We start from the raw sequence: 27,944 nt of genomic DNA, 5'->3' as shown, positions 1-27,944 counted from the left end.
AAACTTTTAGTAATATAGATTCAAAGGTATCACTAAACTCACAACACAGGTTTAATCAGTAATTTTTTAATGAAAAACCATCGAATGCACCAATTATAGTTACAACTGACGTTAGTGACAAAGCTTTACAACTTGTAAAGGTATATTTACTGGACAGTGAATATTCAAGATTGCAGTTTAGAAAATCTTTACATCACATGATCAACACATCACAGTACTAAAGAAAATAAAAATGTTTATACTTCTTTCTTCTTAATTATCAATGGACCCACGTTATCTCCGGTCAGGTCATTGTGCTTCTTGTGAGACCCGTCACATACAGGAAACTAGAAAATAAATGAAACCACTCAGATTCAGTCCCAGCTCAAAGCAGGCTCACACCTTCTTCTAGTGCCCCAAGGTAATGAATGACCAGTTTGGTTTAGTTTAGAGATAGAAACATAGAAACATAGAAAGTAGGTGCGAGAGTAGACCACCAGGTCCGTCGAGCCCGCACCGCCATTCGCTCATGGCTGAACACTAAACAGACACACTTACCCACAAACAGTAGACACAAGACACAGAACACAAGACACTACCCTCCCCTTTATACCGCTATCACCCCTCTCCACCCCAAGAACCTCGTGATCTCCTGGGGGAGGCAAAAAACCGGATAAAAACCCAGGTCCAATTCGGGAAAAAAATCACGGAAATTCCTCTCCGACCCCAATCCAGGCGATCGACACTTGTCCAGGAGATCACTCAGGTCTTACTATACTAACCATACCTAGGTCCATATCCCTGCCCTCTCCCCGTAGCCCCTTATCCCCTTGGCAGCTAAAAAACCATCTATTTTAGTCTTAAATATATTTAAAGTTTCTGCTTCCACTGCTCCCTGGGGCAGTGAATTCCATAAATTAACCACCCTCTGGGTGAAGAAGTTCTTCCTCATCTCAGTTTTAAAAGAGCCCCCCCTTATTCTGCAACTATGTCCCCTAGTTCTAGTTTCCCCGATCATTGGGAACATCCTCGGTGCATCCACCCGATCAAGGCCCCTCACGATCTTATATGTTTCAATGAGATCGCCTCTCATTCTTCTAAACTCCAAAGAGTAGAGTTCCAGCCTACTTAACCTTTCCTCATATGTCAATCCCCTCATTGCAGGAATTAATCTTGTAAACCTTCGCTGCACTGCCTCCAGGGCTAGTACATCCTTTCTTAAGTATGGACCCCAGAACTGTACACAGTATTCCAAATGTGGTCTCACTAATACTGTGTACAGCTGCAGCAAGACCTCCGTGTTTTTATACTCAATCCCCCTAGCAATAAAGGCCAAAACTCCATTGGCCTTCCTGATTGCTTGCTGCACCTGCATACTAACTTTTAGTGATTCATGTACTAATACCCCTAGATCCCTTTGCGTTGCATTACAACGCAGCTCCTCCTCATTTAGAAAATAACTTGCCCTATCATTTTTTCCCAAAGTGAATGACTTCACATTTATTAGTATTAAATTTCATCTGCCAAGTTGTTGCCCACTCACCTAGCTTATCTATATCCTTTTGCAGACTCTTCCTATCCTCCTCATCCCCTACTTTTCCTCCCATTTTTGTATCGTCCGCAAATTTTGATATATTACACTTGGTTCCCTCCTCCAAATCATTTATATAAATTGTGAACAACTGGGGTCCCAGCACCGACCCTTGCGGAACCCCGCTAGTTACCGGTTGCCATCCCGAGTATGAACCATTTATCCCCACTCTCTGCTTCCTATTTGTTAGCCAATCCTCTACCCATGCTAATATATTACCCCCAATCCCATAATTTAGCATGGAAACAGGCCCTTCATCCCACCAAGTTCACACCAACCAGCGATCACCCGTTCATTCTAATTCTATATTATCCCACTTTCTCATCTATTCCCTAAACACTAGGGACAATTTACAGAGGGTCAATTAACCTACAAACAAACCCGCATGCGGGTGGAAACCGGAGTACCCGGAGAAAACCCATGCGGTCACAGGGAGAATGTACAAACTCCATACAGACAGAACCCGGTTCTGTGGTCTGCAAGGTAGCTGCGCCACTGCCCTGGACTGCTTTCACAGTTGAAGTGTTACTCTCAACTTTCTTGTATAGGTAATACCAGGCATAGATGGAACCCGTTCAGTCCATCTCAGAAATCTTTCCTGAACCCAGTGTAGCAGGTCAGCTGGCTTTATCATTAAATGCAGAGGGAAGGGAATGCCCTCATTGGGAAGGGTACTTCGTACAAGATTGGGACATCACGATACATCTGAACAAGTCGTTGATGAGACCACACTTGGAGTAAAGTGTGCAGTTCTGGTCACCCTGCTACAGGAAGGATGCCATTAAGTTGGAAGGGGTGCAGAAGAAATTCACCAGGATGTTACCTGGGCTTGACATGGGGAGAGGTTGGATAAGCTGGAGCTTTTCTCTTTGGAGCGTTGGAGGCTGAGGAGTGACCTTATGGAGGTGTACAAGATCAGGAGGGCATGGATAACGCTCAGTCTTTTTCCCCCAGGATAGAGGATTCTAAAACTAGAGGGCACAGGCTTAAGGTGAGAAGGGAGAGATTTAAGAGGGACCTCAGGGGAAACCTTTCCACTCAGAAGATAGTTTGAATCTGGTTCGAGCTGCCAGAAGAAGCTATAGAAGCAGATACAATTATAATTTTAAAAAATACATTTGGACAGATATATGGATAGGAACGAGTTTAGAGGGATATGAGCCAAATGCAGGCAAATTGGACTAGTCCAATATGCCAATGGTCAGCATATTGGGCTAGTAGGTCACGGCTCTATCCTGGAGGGACAGGAGGCCAAGCTTACCGTGGGTGAACCATGTTTTCCCTGTTCCTGTCATCACATGGACGCTGTACTGAGGATGCATATGGGCAAGTGTTCTTGCATTAAATCCCAAGCTGGGGTTTTTAGTCTCGAATGTGAGGAACATGCCCGAGCTCAGATGGGCAGATGGGGGCGTCTGATCTGCAGTGAGAAAACAGGTTCACAGAGCTCTCCTTACCGTCTTGGATCGCCAACACCGGCAGTAGGCTGCCGTGGTGAACTGCAGGTCCTCGATGTTGATCTCATTCACCACCTTGGGATTTTCCTTCTGGATCTTCAGGTTGATCAAGCTATCCTTCTGCTGCTTCTTCCGGGAAATGAAGGGCCGAATGGCCAGGTACCCCAGCAGTGCCAGGACACCGAGAAACGGCAGCAGCCGCAGCCATTCTACAACTGGAAGCAACAAAACGCTCACATCAAACAGAAGCTAGACTGGATTTCCAGTGGTCGAAAGAGGCAGAGATTACATCAACAATACGAGGGCCTGAAATTAAACTTCTACTGTTAAACAGTCATACCAGCGGAAACAGGCCCTTCAGCCCTATGCATCCATGCCGATCAACATGCCCTATCTGAGATAGTCCCACCTGCCTGCGTTTTCCCCTTATCCCTCTAAACCTCTTCCATCCATGTTTCTGTCCAAGTATGTGTGGGGTATTTTTTTTTTTTTTACACACACACAGGGTGGTGACTGTCTGGAAAGTGCTGCTGGGGGTGGCACATGAAGGCAGAAGGATTAATTTAATTTAATTTGTTCAGCATGTTTAGCACAGACATTGTGAGCTGAAAAGTGTGTAGGAAGGAACTACAGATGCTGGTTTAAACGAAGATAGACAGAAAAAGCTGGAGTAACTCAGTAGGACAGGCAGCATCTCTGGAGAGAAGGAATGGGTGACGTTTCGGGTAGAGACCCTTCTTCAGACTGGTTAGGGATAAGGGAAACGAGAGATATAGATGGTGATATGGAGAGATAAAGAACAATGAATGAAAGATATGCAAAAAAAGTGACGATGGTAAAGGAAACAAGCCATTGTTAGCCGTTTGTTGGGTGAAAATGAGAATCTAGTGTGACTTGGGTGGTGGTGGGATAGAGAGAGAGGGAATGCGGGACTACCTGAAGTGGGAGAAATCAATATTCATACCACTGGGCTGTAAGCTGCCCAAGCGAAATATGAGATGCTGTTCCTCCAATTTGCATTCAGCTTCACTCTGACAATGGAGGAGACCGAGGACAGAAAGGTCTGTGACAGTAAGAGAATTAAAGTGTTTAGCAACCAGGAGATCAGGTTGGTTCATGCGGACTGAGTGTTCCGCAAAACGATCGCCCAGTCTGCGTTAGGTCTCGCCGATGTATAAGAGGCCACGTCTCGAACAACGGATACAGTAGATGAGGTTGGAGGAGGTGCAAGTGAACCTCTGCCTAACCTGAAAGGACTGTCGGGGTCCCTGGACAGAGTCGAGGGAGGAGGTATAGGGACAAGTGTTGCATCTCCTGCGGTTGCAGGGGAAGGATCCTGGGGAGGGGTTGGTTTGGGTGGGAAGGGATGAGTTAACCAGGGAGTTGCGGTGCATGAGTGCAGGAGGTAGCACCGATGCAGTCAATGTAACGGAGATAGAGTTTGGCGATAGAGCCAGTGTACGCCTGGAACAGGGATTGTTCAACGTACCTTACAAAGAGGCAGACATAGCTGGGGCCCATACGGGTGGTCATAGCTACGCCTTGGACTTGGAGGAAGTGGGAGGAGTCAAAGGAGAGCTGAAAAGATCTATTCTTGGTCAGATTCTGGACTGAATTTACCAGCAGTGCCTTAACCCACAGAGACAGACCTACAGGTCCTGCTCATCGGTTTTAAATTAGTAATTTAACAAATAAACATTTATCTTTCTCAAGAGTAGAAACCAGCCCAACTACAATTTTCTTCTCCACTTTAAAGAACCTCCAAAATATTAAAATGGATAACTAGAAGCTCAGTACATTTATTCTAATTCCCGTAGGGTTTATAAACAAAGTGTAGGGATTCTGGAAATCAGAACTAGAAATAAAGTTCTGCAAACCTTCAGCAGATTAGGTGGAGAGGTGATGAGAAAGAAAATTAACAGTTCACAGCGTGGTAACTACAGATGCTGCTTCCTTTAACTATATTTCTTCCCCTGCATGATGATGGGCACTAAATACATTCTTCCTGTCTTATGGTTTTGCTCAGTCAGGAATGAATCAGGGAGCTGCCTTCTGACTCTGCTTCAAAAGTAACGGGTCTCTCCGTCCCCTGCACAAACTGCAACTTCTATTGCAATCAAACTTGCATCTTAGTGTTTCCCCCCAGCTGAAATATTCGCCAGCAACACCCAACATCACACCCTCTGCATGAACTCAAGTCCTGTGAGAGGTACACGCCCATGATGTTAACGTTACAGTTAGATGGAGACATGAGAAACTGCAGATGAGAGTTTAAACCGAAGATAGACACAAAAAGCAAGAGTAATTCAGTGGGTCAGACAGTGTCTCTTGAGAAAAGGAAAAGGCCTCGAAGAAGGGTCTGAAGATTTTGGGTCTCGAAGAAGGGTCTGAAGAACGGTTGAGACATGAAACTTTGCCCATTCCTTCTCCCCAGAGACGCTGTCTGACCCGCTGAGTTACTCTAGCTTTTTGTGTCTATCTGCAGATGCTGGAATCGTGAGCAATCGTGAGGCAGCAGCTCTATCGCTTTGCCACCGTGCCATCCACATTAGAGAAATGACACTAATCACCCCCAATCAATAACCCGTGATTGCCTTCTCCCCATATCCCTTGATTCCACTAGCCCCTAGAGCTCTATCTAACTCACCTTATGCAGCCTCACCAACATCTGTACAACTGCAGACCAACTTTTATACTCAATACCCTAACTGATGATGGCCAATGTATCGAAACGATGACACTAAGCTGGGGGGCAGGGTTAGCTGTGAGGAGGATGCTAGGAGACTGCAAGGTGACTTGGATAGACTGGGTGAGTGGGCTAATGTTTGGCTGATGCAGTATAATGTGGATAAATGTGAGGTTATCCATTTTGGTGGCAAAAACAGGAAAGCAGACTATTATCTAAATGGTGGCCGACTAGGAAAAGGGGAGATGCAGCGAGACCTGGGTGTCATGGTACACCAGTCATTGAAAGTAGGCATGCAGGTGCAGCAGGCAGTGATTAAAGCGAATGGTATGTTAGCTTTCATAGCAAAAGGATTTGAGTATAGGAGCAGGGAGGTTCTACTGCAGTTGTACAGGGTCTTGGTGAGACCACACCTGGAGTATTGCGTACAGTTTTGGTCTCCAAATCTGAGGAAGGACATTATTGCCCTAGAGGGAGTGCAGAGAAGGTTCACCAGACTGCTTCCTGGGATGTCAGGACTGTCTTATGAAGAAAGACTGGATAGACTTGGTTTATACTCTCTAGAATTTAGGAGATTGAGAAGGGATCTTATAGAAACTTACAAAATTCTTAAGGGGTTGGACAGGCTAGATGCAGGAAGATTGCTCCCGATGTTGGGGAAGTCTAGGACAAGGGGGTCACAGCTTAAGGATAAGGGGGAAATCCTTTAAAACCGAGATGAGAAGAACTTTTTTCACACAGAGAGTGGTGAATCTCTGGAACTCTCTGCCACAGGGGGTAGTCGAGGCCAGTTCATTGGCTATATTTAAGAGGGAGTTAGATGTGGCCCTTGTGGCTAAGGGGATCAGAGGGTATGGAGAGAAGGCAGGTACGGGATACTGAGTTGGATGATCAGCCATGATCATATTGAATGGCGGTGCAGGCTCGAAGGGCCGAATGGCCTACTCCTGCACCTAATTTCTATGTTTCTATGAAAGCCACCTTTACACCCTCTCCACCTGTGTCGCTACTTGGAGGGAACTATGTCCCTCCACTCCGGGATGCCTTTGCCATACAACAGTCCCCAGAGTCCTTCCACTCACCATTAACTTTCCAAAATGCACCACTTCACTTATCCACATTGAATGCCATTCTTCAGCCCACTTGTCCAGCTGATCATTCCGCTGTTATGTTGACAACCCTCTTCACCGTCTACAATAACTACTTTAATGGCATATGCAAACTTACAAGTCATCACTTGTACATGCTCATCCAAATTGTTGATATAAGCCACAAACAGCAATGGGCCCAGCACCAAACACTGAGGCACACCACTAGTCACAGACCTCCAGTCCAAAAAACAACCTTCCACCATCACCCTCTGCTTCCTTCCATTGAGCCTTTTCTATCCAGGCTGCCATGTCAAGTCAAGTCAAGTCAAGAGAGTTTAATGTCATGTGACCCAGATAGGACAATGAAATTCTTGCTTGCCGCAGCACAACAGAGTATTGTAAGCATAAATACAGAACAGTTCAGTGTGTCTGCAATTGGATCTGCAATTTGAGAAGGAGAAGGTTAAATCGGAAGTGTCAATGATGCAGTTGAACAAAGGGGACCATGAAGGCATGAGAGAGGAGCTGGCCAAGGGAGATGGGAAAGGGATCCTAGCAGGAATGAGTGGAACAGCAATGGCAGGAATTTATGGGCATAATCCAGAAGACGCAGGATCATTTCATTCCAAAAAGGAAGAAAGATTCTAAGGGGAGTAGGAGGCAACCGTGGCTGACAAGAGAAGTTAGGGATAGAATAAAACTAAAAGAAAAGATGTATAACACAGCAAAGAGTAGCCGGAAGCCAGAGGACTGGGAAACTTTCATAGGACAACAGAAGGAAACATGAAAGATGAAGTACGAAGGGAAGCTGGCCAGGAATATAAAGAAGGATAATAAAAGCTTCTTTAGATATGTTAAGGGAAAAAGAGTAGCAAAGTCAAATGTGGGTCCCTTGAAGGCGGACACGGGTGAAATTATTATGGGTAACAAGGAAATGGCAGAAGAGTTGAACAGGTACTTCGGATCCGTCTTCACTAAGGAAGACACAAACAATCTCCCAGATGAACTGGAGGACAGAGGATCTAAGGGAGTAGAGGAACTGAAAGAAATTTTCATTAGGCGAGAAATAGTATTGGGTAGGCTAATGGGACTGAAGGATGATAAATCCACTGGACCTGATGGTCTGCATCCCAGGGTTCTCAGAGAGGTGGCTCTAGAAATAGTGGATGCATTGGTGATCATTTTCCAATGTTCAATAGATTCAGGATCAGTTCCTGTGGATTGGAGGATAGCTAATGTTATCCCACTTTTCAAGAAAGGAGCGAGAGAGAAAACGGGGAATTACAGACCAGTTAGCCTGACCAGTGGTGGGAAAGATGCTGGAGTCAATTATTAAAGAGGTAATAATGGGGCAGTAAAAGGATTAGTCCAAGTCAACATGGATTTATGAAAGGAAAATCATGCTTGACTAATCTTCTGGAATTTTTTGAAGATGTGACAAGTAAAATGAATGAAGGGGTGCCAGTGGATGTAGTGTATCGAGACTTTCAGAAAGCCTTTGATAAGGTCCCGCACGGGAGACTGGTGACTAAAATTAGAGCACGTGGTATTGGAGTTAGGGTGTTGACATGTATAGAAAATTGGTTGGCATACAGGAAGCAAAGAGTAGGAGTGAACGGGTTCTTTTCAGAATGGCAGGTAGTGGCGAGTGGAGTGCCGCAAGGCTCGGTGTTGGGGCCGCAACTGTTTACCATATATACTAGTGATTTGGAAGCAATTAGGAGCAACACTAGCAAGTTTGCTGATGACACAAAGCTGGGTGGCAGTGTGAACTGTGAAGAGGATGTTAGGAGGTTGCAGGGTGACCTGGACAGGTTGAGTGAGTGGGCAGATGGTTAGGTTAGGTAAGGGGGAGGTACAGCGAGACCTGGGCGTCCTTGTACACTGGTCACTGAAAGTTAACGTGCAGGTACAGCAGGCAGTGAAGAAGTCTAATGGAATGTTGGCCTTCATAAAAAGAGGGTTTCAGTATAGGAGTAAAGAGGTTCTTCTGCAGTTGTATAGGGCTCTGGTAAGGCCACATCTGGAGTATTGTGTACAGTTTTGGTCTCCTAATTTGAGGAAGGACATCCTTGTGATTGAGGCAGTGCAGCGTAGGTTCACGAGATTGATCCCTGGGATGGCGGGACTGTCATATGAGGAAAGATTGAAAAGACTAGGCTTGTATTCACTGGAGTTTAGAAGGATGAGGGGAATCTTATAGAAACATAAAATCATAAAAGGACTGGACAAGCTAGATGCAGGGAAAATGTCCCCAATGTTGGGTGAGTCCAGAATCAGGGGTCACAGTCTTAGAATAAAGGGGAGGCCATTTAAGGCTGAGGTGAGAAAAAACTTTTTCACCCAGAGAGTTGTGAATTTGTGGAATTCCCTGCCACAGAGGGCAATGGAGGCCAAGTCACTGGATGAATTTAAAAGAGTTAGATAGAGATCTAGGGGCTAGTGGAATCAAGGGATATGGGGAGAAGGCAGGCACGGGTTATTGATTGGGGACGATCAGACATGATCACAATGAATGACGGTGCTGGCTCGACGGACCGAATGACCTCCTCCTGCACCTATTTTCTATGTTTCTATATAGCATAGACCATATATGCTATATGATGATCTAACCTTCTAGAGCAGCCTACCACGAGGAACTTCAAAGACCTCACATATAGACAATGTCTATGGCCTTGCCCGTGTCACTCTTCCTAGTACTTTCCAAATAACTCAAATCAAATCTGAGACACATGATCTCCCATGTACAAAACCATGCTGACTATCCCTAATCAGCACTTGTCTATTCAAATACATAGGTAGACACAAAATGCTGGAGTAACTCAGCAGGTGAGGCAGCATCTCTGGAGAGAAGGAATGGGGGACGTTTTGGGTCGTGACTAATGGTCTCGACCCGAAACCTCCCCCATTCATTCTCTCCAGAGATGCTGACTCACCCGCTGAGTTACTCCGGCATTTTGTGTCTACCTTCGATTTAAACCAGCATCTGCAGTTCTTTCTTTCACTTCTTACATATTCAAATTCATATATACATCTTTTCCCTCAGAACATCTCTGGTAACTTGCCTATCACACGTAAGATTCACTGGTCTATAGTACCCAGGCTTTTCCTGTGATCTCACTTATGACCAATTCTACCTTTTTAAAAAACTTCTCAATTGTCCACCAATTTTCTCTCTGTTCAATTGCACTCAGATCTTGGTGAGAAAATGGAACCAATGAACCTAACATTACTCAAGGACAAGTAACGGCCAGCACGGTGGCGCAGCGGTAGAGTAGCTGCCTTACAGCGCTTTCAGCGGCAACCGGATTCAACTACGGGTGCTGTCTGTACGGAGTTTGTACGTTTTTCCCATGACTGCATGGATTTTTTCCGAGATCTTCGGTTTCCTCCTACACTCCAAAGACGTACGGGTTTGTAGGTTAATTGTCTTTGTATGAAAATATTAATTGTCCCTAGTGTGTGAAGGATAGAGTTAATATGCAGGGATCGCTGGTCGGTGCGGACTCGGTGGGCTGAAGGGCCTGTTTCTGCACAGTATCTCTAAAACTAAAAAACTAAAACAAAGTCATCCATTATGGCAAGATAGGTAGAGCTCAAAAACTGGATAGGAGCAATCACTCTGATGGCATTATACTACCGGCTCCCAATAGCTGGCCGGAGATAGAGGAACAGATATGTCGACAGATGCCAAAGCCACAGGGTTGTTGTAGTGGGTAACTAACATCCCCAATATTGACCAACAGCTGATTGACTACATGGATTTTAACACAACATTGAACAAGTTCCCTCATTGTAGGCTGATGCAGAAGATTTACATGCATGGGACCCATGCCGACTTGATAGTTTGGATTCAGAACTGGCTTATTCATAGTAGTGGAGGGTTGTGGTGGAAGGGTGTTTCTCTGGCTGGAGGTCTGTGACCAGAGGAGTTCCGCAGGGAACTGTGTTGGGACCTCTGTTGTGTGAGATATGTAAATGACTTGGACATAAATGCAGAGGGTTGTGGTGGAAGGGTGTTTCTCTGGCTGGAGGTCTGTGAACATCCTCTTGAACATCAAAAAAACGAAGGAGCTGATCATGGACTTTAGGAGGGCACGTCATCCGAGGACATACACTCCATTGAGGATAAATGGGGATCCTGTGGATAGGGTGAACTGTTTTAAATATCTGGGAGTCCACATCTCCGAGGATATGACATGGTCATCACACGCCTCAGCACTCGTGAGTAAGGCAAGGCAGCGCCTTTACCACCTCAGGCAATTGAGGAAATTCAGAGTGTCTCCGAGGATCCTCCAGTGCTTCTACGCAGCGGCGGTGGAAAGCATCTTGTCCGGGAACATTACCATCTGGTTTGGGAATTGCTCTGCCAAGGACAAGAAGGCTCTGCAGAGAGTAGTGCGTTCGGCCGAACGCACTATGGGAACTTCACTTGCCCCCCTGCAGGAACTATACATCAGGAGGTGCAACTCCAGAGCCAACAATATCATGAGAGACCCCTTCCACCCCTGCAACGGACTGTTCCAGCTGCTACGGTCAGGCAAACGCCTCCGTTGCCATGCAGTGAGAACGGAGAGGTTGAGAAGGAGTTTCTTCCCAGAGGCCATTCGGACTGTAAGCGCCTATCTCACCAGGGACTAACTCTACTGAACGTTTTTTCTTCCATTATTTATTATGTAAAAGAATATGTGTGTTATGATTGTGTTTATAGTTTGTTTGGTTGTTTGTCTTTTGCACAAAAGTCCGCGAGCATTGCCACTTTCATTTCACTGCACATCTCGTATGTGTATGTGACAAATAAACTTGACTTGACTTGACTTGAGATGGGTCGGTTGGCAAATTTACAGACCATACAAATATTTGCTGAGTTGCAGATAGTGAAGACGACTTCAAAGGAAACAGCAGAATCTAGATCAGACCAACCCAGACACGTGTACACCTCAGGCTCATCTACTGATACATCCACTGCCTCTCACTGTACACCTCAGTGAATTGCTAATAGGGGAAAAGGCTGAGGCAGCTACCACAGTGGTATTTAAGCTTCGGGATAGGTACATGGATATGCAGGAAAGGAGAGATATGGATTATGTGCAGGCAGTGATGGTCTTGGCATCATGTTTGGCACAGCCATTGTCGGCCAAAGGGCCTGCTTCTGTGCCGTACTGCACTCTGCTCTAGTACCCACCATCTCATTATTTCAATGACAGCTGAACTACCCGCTGTACTTTAGTTTAGTTTATTGTCACGTGTACCGAGGAACAGTGAAGACCTTTTGTTGTGTGCTCTCCAGTCAGCAGAAAGACAATACATGATTACCTGGGCACTTGGGTCACATTGCATGTTCTATAACAAAGCAAAGCACACGTTTTTCTTCAGAGCACTGGGCGATCTTTCAGTGGGAAGTGGTGTGGACATCAGCTGCTTGGAACAGAATCAGCAGGACAACTTGGAATGGCCGCGGGAGTTTGCGAGCGCACGCCGGGGACTCTAACATCAAGAACCCGGTGTGCGACCTTGCATCACCCGGAGTGGCTTAAATGGCCACGGGACAATCGCCATCGCCCGCCGGGGGCTTTGACTTTGACTCTGACATCGGGGGGGGGGGGGAGTGCAGTGGAGAGAAAAGTTTTTTTGGCCTTCCATCACAGCAATGTGATGGATGTTTATGTAAAATATGTTGTGTCTTGGGTCTATTTGTTTGTAATGTATGGCTGCAGAAACGGCATTTCGTTTGGACCTCAAGGGGTCCAAATGACAATAAATTGAATTGTATTGTATTGTATTTTATCTCGAGCTGCCTGCTGCACACTAAGTTGATCTTCTGTCTCACCACTTCCTTGCCCTATCCCCAATTCATGCATTCCACGCAGAGAACACTATCGATCTCACTCCTGTTCAAGCCTGGTGAGCCCTCCAGAAAAGAAAACTCCCTGAGAACCGGTCTGGCGAGTATTCACTGCTCCACCTCGGCAGCAGACACGTCTTTTATCACTAACGCCATAATTGGACAGTGTCCTGTAGTCTCACCTCAGCCATGTCACCTCATGGTGTCTTTACCCATCAGCAATCATCTTGTTTTTTTTGGCAGTAAGTGTTACTGAATTAGATAAACACAGGGGGCATGATAAAATTTGCCAATAAAACAAAAAACGGCTGTGAGATTGGTGTTGAGAAACGCAAGAGACTACAGTAAAGTGCAGAATATTTGGACCAAAAAGTGACAAATAGAACTTAACCCAAGAAATGCAAAACAATGAGTTGGGAAGGTATAAGGCAAGGAATTGTGCTCATCCACTCCAAGATCCTGACCTGCGAAGTGCAAGAATAGAGAGAGCCCTTGGAGTGTATATCCAAATATTTAGAAAAGTAGCAGGAAGGTTAGTACGGCTTAAGGACATGGGACTTTTTCTTCATTAGACAAAACACAGAATAAGCAAGAATGTTGTGCTAAAACTGTATTTGTTAATTAAACTACAGCCTGCATAGAATTCTGCCCATCACATTACAGGAAAGATGCAAATAAGCTGTGGCAGACATTTAAAGAGACATTTTGTTCATCTCAAAGATGACTCCACTGAGAAACGAAGACTGAAATAAGGTCATCCATGTTTAAGTCAAGGATTGGATCAAATTGAAAGGAAGGTAACAACATGGAGAAGATTGGTGGTAAGCCAGAAAAATGTTGGTGTCTAAAATTTCCCAAAGGATGACAAAAAGGGAAAAAATAAGTGATAGAGTAAGCAGCAAACAATCTGCTGGAAGAGCTCAGCACAGACATTATCTGTGATGGAAAGGGACAGTGGACCTTCCCTGTTCACACTTAATCAGACTAGATCAGACTTAAAGGGTTTTGATCCACAACGTCAACCATTCTCCCCCCCCCCCCCACACAGATGTTGCTTGGCCCTGCATCAGGTCTGCCTTGTTTGTTAGAATATTCGACATATCGATGATTACCAACAAACCTCCTCAGATGCACTGTAGGCATTACCCTGACTGGTTGCATCGCGGCCTGGTACAGCAATTCCAACATACAGGAACACAAAAGGATGCAGGGAGTGGTGGACTCAGCCCGGTCCATCACGGGCACAGCCCTCCCCACCATCGAAAGCATCTACACCAGGCGTTGCCCCAAGGCTGTGGTATCTATCATGAAGGATCCGCACAATCCAGGCCGTGCCCTCTTCTCACTGCTACCAGACCCCCAGGTTCAGGAACAGCTACTTTCCTACAACCATCAGGTTCTTGAACCGACCCTCACAACCCTAATCCGAGGTTATTCCTCATCATATTTGTGCATATCACAATAAACTTAACACAAGTTGACTGAGAGACAGCCACAAGGAAATGCTGATGCTGAAAGGTTGAGGAACTCAGTGCGTCAGGCAGCATCTGAGGAGCGAATGGACAGGCAACAGTGCAGGTCAACACTATTCAATGCCCACTACTGTCCCCCTGGGCTGGCAACTCACCTGCTGCCAGGGAGGTGGGAAGGCCATGTGGTTCCCCCCTACCTACCTCACAGCTGTGAGGCCCCTGTCCTCACAACCTCTCCACTCCCCTCCCCACAGACTTCCCTCCCCTCCTCCCCACAGACACCACCCTCCCCCCCCTCCCCACAGACCCTCCTCCCCACAGACCCTCCCCCCCTTCAATCCCAACCCCAACCCCTCCCCCGGCCCCGCTGTGCCCGTACCGGTGAGCTGAGTGAATCCGTGCAGGGAGCTGGGCAGGGGGATGCGCTTGAGGTAGGCGGGCAGCTGCACCTTGACGATGCGCGCCAGAGCGTCGAGCACCATGGCTGCCGAGTGCGACGCGTCACGTCACCATCGCGCCCACCCAGCGTCATAGCGTCACGCCGCTCGCCCATCCAGCGTCATTGCGTCATGCCGTCGCCGCCCACCCTGCGTCATGGCGTCATGGCGTCATGGCGTCATGGCGTCATGGCGTCATGGCGTCATGGCGTCATGGCGTCATGGCGTCATGGCGTCATGGCGTCACGCCGCCACGCCGCTCGCCAGTGACGCCCCGCCGATGGATGGCCTCTCCTGATCAAAGGTTATAGAGCAGAGCTCTATGATCTTTGCTCCTGATTGGCTGGCGGTTCAATGGTTGGCAAAGATGAGTTGGCCTATTTCCACGAACATGGCTCTTTTGCCAACTTCCTTCACTGTCCACAGCTCCACCAATTGTTGCACCGTCTGCAAGCTTACTAATCAACTCACCAACATTTTTATCCAAATGATTTATAAATACTGTATGTGTACATCACGAACAACAGATGTCCCAGTACTGATCCTTGTGGAACCTCACTTGTCGCACAGCTCCAGGCAGAATTCCACCCCTACCCTCTGTCTTCTGTGGCCAAGATTATTTATGTGTGTATATATATATTCAATGGTATATGGTAAGACTGATCTGTTCTGTATTTATTTATGCCTACTATATTCTGTTGGGCTGAAGCAAAGCAAGAATGTCATTGTCCTATCTGGGACACATGACAATAAACTCTCTTGAAACTTGAATCTTGAGAGTTTTTAAACCAATCTGCCATATTTCCATCCACTCTAATCTGGATGAGGGAACCTGGAGAAACCAATGGGGCGCCGCACAATGGCTGCCTCGCCAACAGTCTGTCTTCGTCTTTTTCAGTCTTTGTGTTTTTAGTTTGTTGTAAAATGTATGTTTTAACTTATCTTTAGTTTTTGTATTTGTGGCGGGGGTTGGGGGAACTTTTTTTAATCTCATTCCTCGACGGAGATGCAACTTTTTCCATGTCATATCTCTGTCTGCACTGCGTCTATCATCGTGGAGTTGGCAGCCTCTTGTTTGGGACTTCTAGAGCTCCAAAACCGTGGAGCCTGCGGACCTTAACATCTCGGAGCGGGCGAAGGTAAGATTTTATTGCTTTCCATCACAGTGGGGAATGTGGAGGAGCCGCTGTGGTGGATGTTTATGTAAAATTTTTATGTAGTTGTGTGTCGTGTTGCTTTTTTTGGTATGACTGTATGGCAAACCAAATTCCTCGTATGTTGCAAAACATACTTGGCTAATAAAGTATGATTATGATCAGGTGGACAACACCCACTGCCCTACCTCATCAATCATTGTTGTCACCTCCTCAAAAGTCTTCATTGTTTGTTCAGCATGACGTGCAGATAAAGCCCTGCTGACTATTCCTAATAGGTCTATCCTTTTCCATATACTTTGCCTAAGTCTTTTCCAATAATTTGGCTACCACTGATGTGACTTTCGGCCAGCACCGCCATTCAATGTGATCATAGAAACAGAAAATAGGTGCAGGAGTAGGCCATTCTGCCCTTCGAGCCTGCACCGCCATTCAATATGATCATGGCTGATCATCCAACTCAGTATCCTGTACCTGCCTTCTCTCCATACCCCCTGATCCCTTTAGCCACAAGGGCCACATCTAACTCCCTCTTAAATATAGCCAATGAACTGGCTTCAACTACATTCTGTGGCAGAGAATTTCAGAGATTCACCACTCTCTGTGTGAAAAATGTTTTTCTCTTCTCGGCCCTAAAAGATTTCCCCCTTCTCCTTAAACTATGACCCCTTGTTCTGGACTTCCCCAACATCGGGAACAATCTTCCTGCATCTAGCCTGTCCAACCCCTTAAGAATTTTGTAAGTTTCCATAAGATCCCCGCTCAATCTTCTAAATTCTAGCGAGTACAAGCCGAGTCTATCCAATCTTTCTTCATATGAAAGTCCTGCCATCCCAGGAAACAGTCTGGTGAACCTTTGCTGTACTCCCTCTATGGCAATAATGTCTTTCCTCAGATTAGGAAACCAAAACTGTACCAATACTCCAGGTGTGGTCTCACCCAGGCCCTGTACAACTGCAGTAGAACCTCCCTGCTCCTATACTCAAATCCTTAAGCTATGAATGCTAACATACCATTCGCTTTCTTCACTGCCTGCTGCACCTGCATGCCTACTTTCAATGACTGGTGTACCATGACACCCAGGTCTCGTTGCATCTCCACTTTTCCTAATCGACCACCATTCAGATAATAGTCTACTTTCCTGTTCTTGCCACCAAAGTGGATAACCTCACATTTATCCACATTATACTGCATCTGCAATGCATTTGCCCACTCACCCAACCTATCCAGGTCACCTTGCAGCCTCCTAGCATCCTCCTCACAGCTAACACTGCCCTCCAACTTCGCGTCATCCGCAAACTTGGAGATGTTGCATTCAATTCCCTCATCCAAATCATTAATATATATTGTAAATAGCTGAGGTCCCAGCACTGAGCCTTGCGGTACCCCACTAGTCACTGCCTGCCATTCTGAACAGGACCCAGTTACACCTACTCTTTGCTTCCTGTCTGCCAGCCAGTTCTCCATCCACATCAATACTGAGCCACCAATACCGTGTGCTTTAAGTTTGCATACTAATCTCTTATGCGGGACCTTGTCGAAAGCCTTCTGAAAGTCCAGATATAACACATCCACTGGTTCTCCCTTATCCACTCTACTAGTTACATCCTCGAAAAATTCGTCAGACATGATTTCTCTTTCATAAATCCATGCTAATTTTGTCCAATGATTTCACCACTTTACAAATGTGCTGCTATCCCATCTTTAATAACTGACTCTAGCATTTTCCCCACTACCGATGTTAGACTAACTGGTCTGTAATTCCCTGTTTTCTCTCTCCCTGCCTTTTTAAAAAGTGGGGTTACATTAGCTACCCTCCAATCCTCAGGAACCACTCCAGAATCTAAAGAGTTTTGAAAAATTATCACTAATGCATCCACTATTTCTGGGGCTACTTCCTTAAGTACTCTGGGATGCAGCCTATCTGGCGCTGGGGATTTATCGGCCTTTAATCCATTCAATTTACCTAACGCCACTTCCCGACTAACCTGGATTTCACTCAGTTCCTCCATCTCATTTGACCCCCGGTCCCCTGCTATTTCCGGCAGATTATTTATGTCTTCCTTAGTGAAGACAGAACCAAAGTAGTCATGGCTGATCATCCATAATCAGTACCCCGTTCCTGCCTTCTCCCCATATCCCTTGATTCCGCTAACCCTAGGAGCTCTATCTAACTCTCTTTTGAATGCATCCAGTGAATCGGCCTCCACTGCCTTCTGAGGCAGAGAATTCCACAAATTCACAATTCTCTGTGAGAAAAAGTTTTTCCTCATCTATATTCTAAATGGCCTACCTCTTAGTCTTATACTGTGGCCCCTGGTTCTGGACTCCCCCAACATCGGGAACATGTTTCCTGCATCCAGCGTGTCCAATCCCTTAATAATTTAATACGGTTCTATAAGATACCCTCTCATCCTTTTAAATTCAAGTGAATACAAGCCCAGTCGCTCCATTCTTTCATTATATGACATTCCCGCCATCCTGGGAATTAACCTCGTGAACCTACGCTGCACTCCCTCAATAATGTCCTTCCACAAATTAGGATTCCAAAACTGCACACAATACTCCAGGTGTGGTCTCACCAGGGCCGTGTACAACTGCAGAAGGATCTCTTCGCTCCTATACTCAACTCCTCTTGTTATGAATGCCAACATGCCATTAGCTTTCTTCATTCCCTGTTGTACCTGTATGTTTACTTTCGGTGACTGATGTACTAGGATATCCAGGTCTCATTGTACTTCCCCTTTTCCTAACCTGACACCATTCAGATAATAATCTGCCTACCCGTTCTTGCCAACAGAATGGCCAACATCAGATTTATCCACATTATACTGCATCTGCCATGCATCTGCCCGCTCATCCAACCTGTTCAAGCCACCCTGCATCCTCTTAACATCCTCTTCACAGTTCACACTGCCACCCATCTGCAAATTTGCTAATGTCCTTCATCAAAATCATTAATGCACAATATATTGTAAGAGCTGTGTTAATCCCTACTCTTTGTTTCCTGTCTGCCAACCAATGTTCTATCCATGTCAATACCCTATCCCCAATACTGTGTGCTCTAATTTTGCCCACTAATCTCCTGTGTGGGACCTGATCAAAAGCTTTCTGAAAGTCCAGGTACACTACATCCACTGGCTCCCCCTTGTGCATTTTACTTGTTACATCCTCAAAAAATTCCAGAAGATTTATCAAGCATGATTCCCCTTCATAAATCCATGCTGACTTGGACCGATCCTGTTCCTGCTATCCAAATGCGCCGCTATTACTTCTTTGATAACCGACTCCAGTATCTTCCCCACCACTGATATCACGCTAACTGGTCTATAATTCCCTGCTTTCTCTCTCCCTCCTTTCTTGAAAAGTGGGATAATATTAGCTCCCCTCCAACCCACAGGAACTGATCCAGAATCTATAGAACATTGGAAAATGATCACCAATGCATCGACGATTTCTAGAGCCATCCCCTTGAGTACCCTGGGATGCAGACCATCAGGCCCTGGGGATTTATCAGCCTTCAGTTCCATCAGTCTACCCAACACAATTTCCTGACTAATGTCTGAAGGAGCTCCTTCAGTTCATCCATCACCCTAGGTCCTCTGTCCCCTAGTACATCTGGGAGATTGTGTCTTCCTTAGTGAAGACAGAACCAAAGTACCTGTTCAACTCGTCACTGTGATGGAAGGCGAAAAAATAAAGTTCAATCTCTTCCCTTCTTTGTTCTCCCGCGGTCAGGGGCCTCGAGCCTTCTGTTGACGGGACAATCTTGGCTCCCGTACTTGGCGATCTGACCCCACGTTGGGGCTGGTCAAAACCTTCTGCGTCGTTTGGATCTTCCCGACATCGGTCTCTACCCGAGACTGCGAGTCCCTCGATGTTGGAATCCACAAGCCGCTGTTGGAGCATCGATCCCAGGCATGGGATCGCAGGATTCGATGGTAAGTCCACGTCCGCGCGGTGGGGCTCAAAGTCAGTCCCGAGCAAGGCCTCCAGCTCCATGATGTTGGGCCACAGAGCGACCGGAGATACGATCCGGAAACAATTGCATCTCCGGCAAGGTAAGAGATTGAAAACAAGTTTCCCCCGACCCCCTCCCCCACCCTCCACATAAAATAAACCAGAGAACATTAGCACAAACTTTTAAAACACATTAAAAATAACAAAAGACAAAAAGACGGTTGACGGCGCCACCCGGTGGAATCTTTTCGCAGAGATTTGTCTTTTTAGTTACCTTCTCTTGATCTTTAAAACTTTCCCAATCCTCTGGCTTCCCGCATCTTTGCTTTGTTATAGGTCTTCTCTTTTATTTTTATATTGTCATTGACTTCCCTTTGTAGTTTGTAGCTGTTCCACTGTCATCCCTGCTAGGGTCCCTTTCCAGCCAACTTTGGCCAGCTCCTCCCTCATGGCTCCATAGTCCCCTTTGTTCAACTGCAATACTGACACTTCTGATTTTACCTTCTCCCTCTCAAATTGCAGATTAAAACTTATCATATTATGGTCACTACCTCCTAATGGTTCCTTTACCTTGAGTTCTCTTTATCAAATCCGGTTCATCACACAACACTAAATCCAGAATTGCCTTCTCCCTGGTAGGCTCCAGTACAAGCTGCTCTAATTTTCCATCTCGGAAGAACTCCACAAACTTGGGGTCCAGTACCAACCTGATTTTCCCAGTCTACCTGCATGATAAATCATCTCTACTTCCTTTCATACACGGGGTGGGAGATTGCAACCTTCACTTGGTCCACCCTGTTTCAACGAATGCAATCAACCTGGCGTGGACAATCAGATAAGATCAAATAGAACAAGTTGTCCTACAACTTTAGGCTGTGCACGCCATACGCAAGAAAAAGAAGATCATACACAAGTCCTACACAAGTACAACAGGTAGTTCAAAGAGAAAACGTGCAGAACATATTGTGGTAACAATGTGGTGTTACAGTTACAGAGAAAGTCCAATGTCCACAATGAGGTAGGCTGGAAGGTCAGGTCCACACCCTAGCTCATGTGTGTAGTAATCTGATAACTGGGGGGAAGAAGCTGGTGGTGTTGCACTTTCATGTTTTTGAATTTTCTGCCCAACGGGAGTGGGAGAACAAGGAATGACCTTTGGTGAAAATGGTCTTTGATGATGTTGGCTGGTGAGACAGAGTTAAGTGTAGATGGAGCCAATGGTGGACAGTCTGGTCTGTGTGATCGACTGGATCACATCCACAACTTTGCAATTTCTTGCGGTCTTGGCAGAACTGTTCCCAAACCAAACAACCCACCAGTACAGTTTCTGCAGTGCTTCTGTAGAAGTTGAGAGAGTTATCAGAGCCATGCTGATCATCCTGTGTCTCTGGACAAACTGGGACTGTTTTCTCTCAAACCAGAAGTTAAAGGGAGGATAGAAGTATAGAAAATGATGAGGGGCAGTGGTAGGGTAGTCTGCACCTATTTCCAATGTTGGAAATGTCAAAGGCTTGAGGGCATAGCTTTAAGATGAGGGATAAAGTTTATGAGAGACTAGACCAAGTGGGATTGGTTGGGTCCCGTCCCCTCAACGCGCGGTTGCGGTGGGGGGGGGAGGGGGGGAGCGTCCTGCAACATCACACGCACACTAACCACCCCCCCACACACACACTAACCATCCCCCACACACACTAACCACCCCCCCACACACACACACATCTTGATATTATATGAATATTATTAAATCGTTCCTTTTGCCCAATCCCAGCTCTTACTCACGCATAGGCCCCAACTCGCAGGCTCGTCTAGAGAGGGAGGGGGTAGAGAGAGAGGGCAGAGACTGAGGGAGATGGGCAGAGAGAGAGAGGGGGGAGGGGGGAGGGGGAGGGACAGGGAGGGGGAAGGGAGGGGGAGGAGGAAGAGGAGGGGGGAGAGGAATAGTGGGGAGAGGAGGAGGGAGGGGGAGAGGAGGAGGGAGGGGGAGAGGAGGAGGAGGGGGGAGAGGAGGAAGGGGAGAGAGGATCTTTGGTTTCCTCCCACACTCCAAAGACGTACATGATTGTGGGTTAATTGGCTTTGTACAAGTGTAAATTGTCCCTCGTGTGTGTAGGATAGTGTTAATGTGCAGGGATTGGTCGATGCGGACTCAGTGGGCTGAAGGGCCTGTTTCCGCGCTGTATCTCTAAAATAAACTAATCTATTTGCTGGTGATTTTAAATTTGGTGTTCGTTTAGTTTAAGTTTATTGTCATGTGTACCACGGTACAATGAAAAGCATTTGTTTTATTCTGACCACATTATTTTCCTCCAGATCTCTGCACCAAAGTTGTAGCTCTTGGAAATTTCTGAAGGCTTTTAATTAAGGTGTTCTTTCCGGGTGTTTGGTTTGTCCTCCTCTGAAACGTCATCATTCGTGGCTGTAGGACCTCCATAATCTCTGAACTGAACACCAGCAATAAGAGCACATTCCTCCACCAGTCTAGGGCCGATTGCCTGTGTTCTGTGCCCTCCCCTGTGACCTATATCACTCATTCCACAACCAGGTGTGGGGGAGGGGGGGTGGCCCGTGGCGTCACACATACACTAACCACACCCCCACCCCCCCCCCGCACACATACACACACACTAACCACCCTCCACACACACACACACACACTAACATCCCCCTTGATATTATATTAATATTATTCATTCGCTCCTTTTACCCCATCCCCACACATAGCCCCCAACTCGCAGGCGTGTCGGGAGAGGGTAGAGAGAGAGGGCAGAGAGATAGGGGGCAGAGACAGAGAGAGAGGGGCAGAGACAGAGAGAGAGGGGCAGAGACAGAGAGAGGGGAGAGAGAGGGGGAGAGAGATAACTCTGAGCTGTATCATATGGAATGAATCCTCTACACCATGACTACGTAACCAGATACAGCTCCTACATCATCTTTAAATTCACCACTATTGCTGGACGAGTACCTATAAGTCAATTTAAGGAGGGAGATCGAAAATCTTGTTGAGTGGTGCCAGACAGCAATCTTGTTCTCAATGTTGGTAAGACTAGGGTTGACTTCAGTAGCATCCATGAACCTGTCTTCATCGACAGGAACATGGTAAAGAGAGTCAACAGCTTCAGGTTCCTGGGAGTGCTCATCTCTGAAGATTTGTGTGAGCCCAGCATCGATCCAATCGCAAAGAAAGCACATCAATGCCTCTACTACCTTAGAAGGAGATTTAATTTGTCGGACATCTACAGGTGTATGATAGAGAGCATTGCTGTTGCAGCCAATGCAGAGTAGCTATGTTTAGTTCAGTTTATTATTGCCACATGCACCGAGGTACAGTGAAAAGCTTTCTTGCATGCTGTCCAATCAGCAAAAAGACTATACATGATTGCAATCAATATAGACAGACACAAAATGCTGGAGTAACTCAGCAGGACAGGCAGCATCTCTGGATAGAAGGAATGGGTGACATTTCAGGTCGATACATTTCTTCAAACTGAATTAGGGGAGAGCGAGATAACGAAAAGTTATCTTTGCAAAGTTATCTTAAAAAGACATTGACGACTGCATTGGTGCTACCTCCTGCACACATGCAGAAATCACTGACTTCATTATCTTTACTATTAATTTCCATCCTGCGCTCAAATTTGCTTGGACCATCTCCGACATCTCCCTACCGTTTCTTGGTCTCAGTCTCCATCACAGGAGATAGACTATCGACTGAGGTCTATTATAAACCCACTGACTCCCACGGCTACCTTGACTACACTTCTTCCTACCCTGCTTCCTGTAAAGACTCTATCCCCTACTCCCAATTCCTCTGTCAATGCCGCATCTACACCCAAGATGAGGTGTTCCATACCAGGACATCTGAGATGTCCTCATTCTTTAAGGAAAAGGGATTCCCCTCTTCCATCATAGATGAGGCCCTCACAATGGTCTCCTCTATATCCCGCTGCTCCGCTCTTGCTCTCCCCCCACTGATTCGTAACAGGGACAGAGTTCCCCTTGTCCTCACCTTCCATCCCATCAGCCGTCGCATAGAGCACATAATCCTCCGACATTTTTGCCACCTCCGACGGGATCCCACCACTAGCCACATTTTCCCAACTACACCCCTTTCCACCTTCCGCAGAGACCGTTCCCTCCACAACTCTCTGGTCAGCTCATCCCTTCCCACCCAAACCACCCCCTCCCCAGGAACCTTCCCCTGCAACTACTGGAGATGCAACACCTATCTCTTTACCTCCCCCCTTGACTTCGACCAAGGACCTCAACAGTCTTTTCAGGTGAGGCAGAGGTTCATTGCACCTCCTCCAACCTCATCTACTGTATCCCCTGTTCCAGGTGTGGACTCCTGTATATCGACGAGACCAAGCGCAGGCTCGGCAATCATTTCGCTGAACACCTCCGCTCAGTCCATCTAAACCTACCTGATCTCCCTGTTGCTCAGCACTTTAACTCTCCCTTCCATTCCCAATCTGACCTTTCTGTCCTGGGCCTCCTCCATTGTCAGAGTGAGGCCCAGCACAAATTGGAGGAACTGCACCTCATATTTCACTTGGGCAGCTTACAACCTAGCGGTATGAACATTGACTTCTCTTACTTCAAGTAACCTTTGCCTTCCCTCTCTCTCCCTCCCTCCCCTTCCCAGTTCTCCGACTAGTCTGACTTTTCCAGTCTGGGTTTAAAACTATGCATAGCACAGAGTCAGCATTGCTAAGGGTTTTTAATGACATCCTCCTAGCTAATGATTCTGGTAATTATGTGGTTCTTGTCCTGCTGGACCTATCTGCCGCCTTTGATACAGTGGACCATGGTATCTTAGTATCCCGGTTACAGCACCTAGTGGGCATTTGTGGCAGTGCCCTGGGATGGTTCAGGTCTTATCTGGCAGACAGAACTATGTGTGTAAGCCTGAAGGTACACAAAATTGCTGGGGAAACTCAGCGAGTGCAGCAGCATCTATGGAGCGAAGGAAATAGGCGACGTTTCGGGCCGAAACCCTTCTTCAGACTGATGGGGGGTGGGGGGGGGGGGAAAGAAGAAGGAAAAGGGGAGGAGGAGGAGGAGCCCGAGGACGGGCGGATGGGAGGGTGGGAGGAGACAGCTAGAGGGTTAAGGAAGGGGAGGAGACAGCAAGGGCTAGCAAAATTGGGAGAATTCAATGTTAATGCCATAGGGACGCAAGGTCCCCAGACGGAATATGAGGTGCTGTTCCTCCAATTTCCGCTGTTGCTCACTCTGGCAATGGAGGAGACCCAGGACAGAGAGGTCGGATTGGGAATGGGAGGGGGAGTTGAAGTGCTGAGCCACCGGGAGTTCAGGTAGGTTATTGCGGACTGAGCGGAGGTGTTCGGCGAAACGATCGCCCAACCTACGCTTGGTCTCCCCGATGTAAATCAGCTGACATCTAGAGCAGCGGATGCAGTAGATGAGGTTGGAGGAGATACAGGTGAACCTTTGTCGCACCTGGAACGACTGCTTGGGACCTTGAATGGAGTCGAGGGGGGAGGTGAAGGGACAGGTGTTGCATTTCTTGCGGTTGCAACGGAAAGTGCCCGGGGAGAGGGTGGTGCGGGAGGGAAGGGAAGAATTGACGAGGGAGTTGCGGAGGGAGCGGTCTTTGCGGAAGGCAGACATGGGGGGAGATGGGAAGATGTGGCGAGTGGTGGGGTCACGTTGGAGGTGGCGGAAATGGCGGAGGATTATGTGTTGTATTTGCCGGCTGGTGGGGTGAAAGGTGAGGACCAGAGGGACTCTGCCCTTGTTGCGAGTGCGGGGATGAGGAGAGAGAGCAGTGTTGCGGGGTATGGATGAGACCCTGGTGTGAGCCTCATCTATGGTGGCGGAGGGGAATCCCCGTTCCCTGAAGAACGAGGACATTTCCGATGCCCTGGTATGAAATGTCTCATCCTGGGAACAGATGCGGCGTAGGCGGAGGAATTGGGAGTAGGGGATTGAGTCTTTACAGGGGGCAGGGTGGGAAGACGTGTAGTCCAGATAGCCATGTGAGTCAGTGGGTTTGTAATGTATGTCGGTCAGGAGTTTGTCCCCTGCGATGGAGATGGTGAGGTCAAGGAATGGTAGGGAAGTGTCGGAAATCGTCCAGGTGTATTGGAGTGCCGGATGGAAGTTGGTGGTGAAGTGGATGAAGTCAGTCAGTTGTGTGTAGGTGCAGGAGGTGGCACCAAAGCAGTCGTCAATGTAACGGAGGTAGAGGTCGGGGATGGGGCCCTGGTACGTCTCGAACAAGGATTGTTCAACGTACCCGACAAAGAGGCAGGCGTAGCTGGGGCCCATGCGTGTGCCCATAGCTACGCCTTGTGTTTGGAGGAAATGGGAGGAGTCAAATGTAAAGTTGTTGAGGGTGAGGACCAACTCCGCTAAGCGGAGGAGACCAGGGCATCGGAAATGTCCTCGTTCTTCAGGGAACGGGGATTCCCCTCCGCCACCATAGATGAGGCTCACACCAGGGTCTCATCCATACCCCGCAACACTGCTCTCTCTCCCCATCCCCGCACTCGCAACAAGGGCAGAGTCCCTCTGGTCCTCACCTTTCACCCCACCAGCCGGCAAATACAACACATAATCCTCCGCCATTTCCGCCACCTCCAACGTGACCCCACCACTCGCCACATCTTCCCATCTCCCCCCATGTCTGCCTTCCGCAAAGACTGCTCCCTCCGCAACTCCCTCGTCAATTCTTCCCTTCCCTCCCGCACCACCCCCTCCCCGGGCACTTTCCGTTGCAACCGCAAGAAATGCAACACCTGTCCCTTCACCTCCCCCCTCGACTCCATTCAAGGTCCCAAGCAGTCGTTCCAGGTGCGACAAAGGTTCACCTGTATCTCCTCCAACCTCATCTACTGCATCCGCTGCTCTAGATGTCAGCTGATTTACATCGGGGAGACCAAGCGTAGGTTGGGCGATCGTTTCGCCGAACACCTCCGCTCAGTCCGCAATAACCTACCTGAACTCCCGGTGGCTCAGCACTTCAACTCCCCCTCCCATTCCCAATCCGACCTCTCTGTCCTGGGTCTCCTCCATTGCCAGAGTGAGCAACAGCGGAAATTGGAGGAACAGCACCTCATATTCCGTCTGGGGACCTTGCGTCCCTATGGCATTAACATTGAATTCTCCCAATTTTGCTAGCCCTTGCTGTCTCCTCCCCTTCCTTAACCCTCTAGCTGTCTCCTCCCACCCTCCCATCCGCCCGCCCTCGGGCTCCTCCTCCTCCTCCCCTTTTCCTTCTTCTTTCCCCCCCCACCCCCCATCAGTCTGAAGAAGGGTTTGGGCCCGAAACGTCGCCTATTTCCTTCGCTCCATAGATGCTGCTGCACCCGCTGAGTTTTCCCAGCAATTTTGTGTACCTTCGATATTCCAGCATCTGCAGTTCCCTTTTGAACACTATGTGTGTAAACCTTGCTGGTTTTGAATCCTCCTCCGCTCCTCTGTCATATGGGGTTCCACAGGGCTCAATTTTAGGGCCCCTGCTTTTCTCACTGTACTTACTTCCTCTGGGTTCCATTCTTAGAAAGCATGGCATCTCTTTTCATTGTTATGCTGATGATAGCCAACTATATATGCCGCTGAGGAAGGAAGATGCATTCTCTGTCAAATCACTTCTGTCATGTCTTGATGACATTAAATCCTGGATGGCCCTAAACTTTCTAGGATTTAATGAAAAGAAGACAGAGGTGATATTGTTTGGTCCCAATGGCTGCCGTGAACCTCCCCCTATTGACTTGGGTCCCCTGGCACGGTATGTGAAGCCAACAGTTTTGAACCTGGGTTTTAAGATGGACAGTGATTTTAAATTAGATCATCAAATAGGCGCGGTAGTAAAGTCCAGCTTCTTTCATTTAAGGCAGCTGGCAAAGGTGAAGCCCATTCTTGAGCGGCAGCATTTTGAAACAGTAATCCATGCCTTTATCACGTCTAGGCTGGATTACTGTAACGCACTCTATTTTGGAGTTGCTCGATCTTCCCTGGCTCGTCTCCAGTTGGTTCAAAATGCTGCTGCTCGCCTTTTAACTGGAACTCGAAAGAGGGAGCACATAACGTCAATTCTGGCCTCCCTCCACTGGCTCCCGGTGTACTTTCGAGTTCATTTTAAGACTCTTTTATTTGTTTTTAAATCTTTAAATGGCCTCGCCCCGCCTTACCTCTCTGAGCTGCTTCATCCCTGATCAGCTGCTCCTGGAGGTACCGAGGTCTAAGCGGAAGCTCAGAGGGGATAGAGCCTTCTCTGTTGCTGCTCCGGCGTTATGGAACACTCTGC

General features: G+C 47.3%; 1 protein-coding gene across 1 annotated transcript; it reads right to left on the bottom strand.

Annotated features, from left to right (window-relative positions):
* Window positions 1-46: 46 nt before the first annotated feature.
* Window positions 47-27,943, bottom strand: cisd2 (CDGSH iron sulfur domain 2). The gene is made up of 5 exons (XM_033020419.1): window positions 27,938-27,943; window positions 26,314-26,321; window positions 14,501-14,616; window positions 3,028-3,242; window positions 47-326 (listed from the first exon to the last, which is right to left on the bottom strand). The coding sequence occupies exons 3-5, from the start codon at window positions 14,601-14,603 to the stop codon at window positions 237-239; spliced, it is 408 nt and encodes a 135-aa protein (XP_032876310.1). The 5' UTR covers window positions 14,604-14,616; window positions 26,314-26,321; window positions 27,938-27,943; the 3' UTR covers window positions 47-236.
* Window position 27,944: the final 1 nt, after the last annotated feature.

The sequence above is a fragment of the Amblyraja radiata genome, chromosome 1 (genome assembly GCF_010909765.2).
Source record: "Amblyraja radiata isolate CabotCenter1 chromosome 1, sAmbRad1.1.pri, whole genome shotgun sequence".
NCBI classification, from domain to species: domain Eukaryota; kingdom Metazoa; phylum Chordata; class Chondrichthyes; order Rajiformes; family Rajidae; genus Amblyraja; species Amblyraja radiata.
This window is presented reverse-complemented; position numbering and strand designations above follow the sequence as displayed.

What these genes read in the sequence shown, in the direction of transcription:
- cisd2 (XM_033020419.1), bottom strand. Translation starts at nt 14,603, where the DNA reads ATGGTGCTCGACGCTCTGGCGCGCATCGTCAAGGTGCAGCTGCCCGCC. An exon ending in CGGATTCACTCAGCTCACCG is followed by an intron (nt 3,243 to 14,500) that starts GTACGGGCACAG and finishes TGTTGCTTCCAG; the next exon opens with TTGTAGAATGGCTGCGGCTG. An exon ending in GGTGTTGGCGATCCAAGACG is followed by an intron (nt 327 to 3,027) that starts GTAAGGAGAGCT and finishes TTTATTTTCTAG; the next exon opens with TTTCCTGTATGTGACGGGTC.